A 1,537-nucleotide genomic window follows, 5' to 3' on the forward strand; every position below is an offset into this window, starting at 1 on the left:
TTTAGTAGTCGACTAATCAGGTCATGCGCAAAGGGGATGTAAAACACACATCTTGACCATCATCTGCTTTAATTTAACTAAAAACGAGATATATTCACACTAGCATTATATGTAGCTGAAGATGCTAGCGATGATAGCTGAAAACGCTGAAATTGATAGCTGATAGCCAGCTAACATATTAGATAAATCCCAAATTAGCCAAAAAAAAAATAGAAAAAAGCCTAAGTTAGCCAAAACAGCTAGCATGTAGTTGAAATATTAGCTAAATTCCAAAACAGCCTTAAAAACTACAACAAAAAAACATAAAGTTAGCCAAAAGAGTTGAAATATTAGCTAAACTCCAAATTAGTCCAAAAAACAGAAAAAAATCAAAAATTAGCCAAAACAGCTAGCGTGTTGCTGAAATACTAGCTAAATTCCAAAATTACCAAAAAAACAAACAAACAAAAAGCCAAAGTTAGCCAAAAGAGCTAGCATTCAGCTGAAATATTAGCTAAACTCCTTAAAATCATTGTATTTCCTGTTCAATTTCAGAGCATCCTGCTAGCTGTGTCTCATTAAAGTTTTTGTATGATTTTCGTTTTTAAATACTTATTAAAAAACTTTGATTCTGTCTATTAGAAGTTATACATTTTATTTTACTACCGAATGAAAGGCTTTTTTAGAGAACCCATCCACATCTGTGGAGAAATAACACAACTTCTGAACTGATGCTTGTCTTTTTTGCAGACGGTGCCCCTGATGCCGCTGAACAGGCTCGCCCAGCGGCTGCGACGGAGCGTCGAAGGTCTCAGCTTAGAGCTGGAGGAAGTTTTTGTGTCAGAGAAACCAGATGATCAGCTTGAGGTTAGATCACTGAGCTGCTAGTGAGGCAGCAAGACTACTAACTCATCAAAAAAACAGTGAATGTGTTGTTTTAAAACAGGGGTGTCAAACTCAATCACACAAGATGCCAAAATCCAAAACACAACCTTAGATCGCGGGCCAAACAGGATAAACATTTATTGAACACTCTAAAACTACATTTTAAAACTTTAAAACAGTAACTTTTTAACATAAATACGAACTACGGGCAGATATATAGCATTACCTGTGATAATGCTAGTGTGAATGCTGTAAGCTGAATTTGGCTGCTAAAGATGTTAGTGCTGATAGCTGAAAACGCTGATTTGATAGCCAGTTAAAATATTAGCTAAATTCCAAATTAGCCTATAAAACAAACAAACAAAAAAACTTAGGTTAGTCAAAACAGCTAGCACGTAGCTGAAAAAATAGCTAAACTTCAAATTAGCCTAAAAAACTTTTAAAAAGCCTAAATTAGCAAAAACAGCTAACATGTAGCTGAGATGTTAGCTAAACTCAACAACAGACAAAAAAAGCCTAAATTAGCCAAAACAGCTAGCATGTAGCTGAAATATTAACTAAACTACAAATTAGAAAAAAAATTCTAAATTAGCCAAAACAGCTAGCAGGTTGCAGAAATATTAGCTAAACTCCAAAATGGCCTATATATATATATATATATATATATATACAA

General features: G+C 34.0%; 1 protein-coding gene across 2 annotated transcripts in view; it reads left to right on the forward strand.

Moving 5' to 3' along the window:
* fam117aa (family with sequence similarity 117 member Aa) overlaps positions 1 to 1,537 on the forward strand; it is a 10,062-nt gene that overhangs the window by 4,346 nt on the left and 4,179 nt on the right. For both annotated transcript variants that reach the window (XM_024271346.2, XM_024271348.2), the window contains one exon: positions 730 to 846. In XM_024271346.2, coding sequence (XP_024127114.1) covers positions 730 to 846 — 117 coding nt within the window. The remainder of the gene's footprint in view (positions 1 to 729; positions 847 to 1,537) is intronic.

Source organism: Oryzias melastigma, linkage group LG8 (assembly GCF_002922805.2).
Source record: "Oryzias melastigma strain HK-1 linkage group LG8, ASM292280v2, whole genome shotgun sequence".
Taxonomy (NCBI): Eukaryota; Metazoa; Chordata; class Actinopteri; order Beloniformes; family Adrianichthyidae; genus Oryzias; species Oryzias melastigma.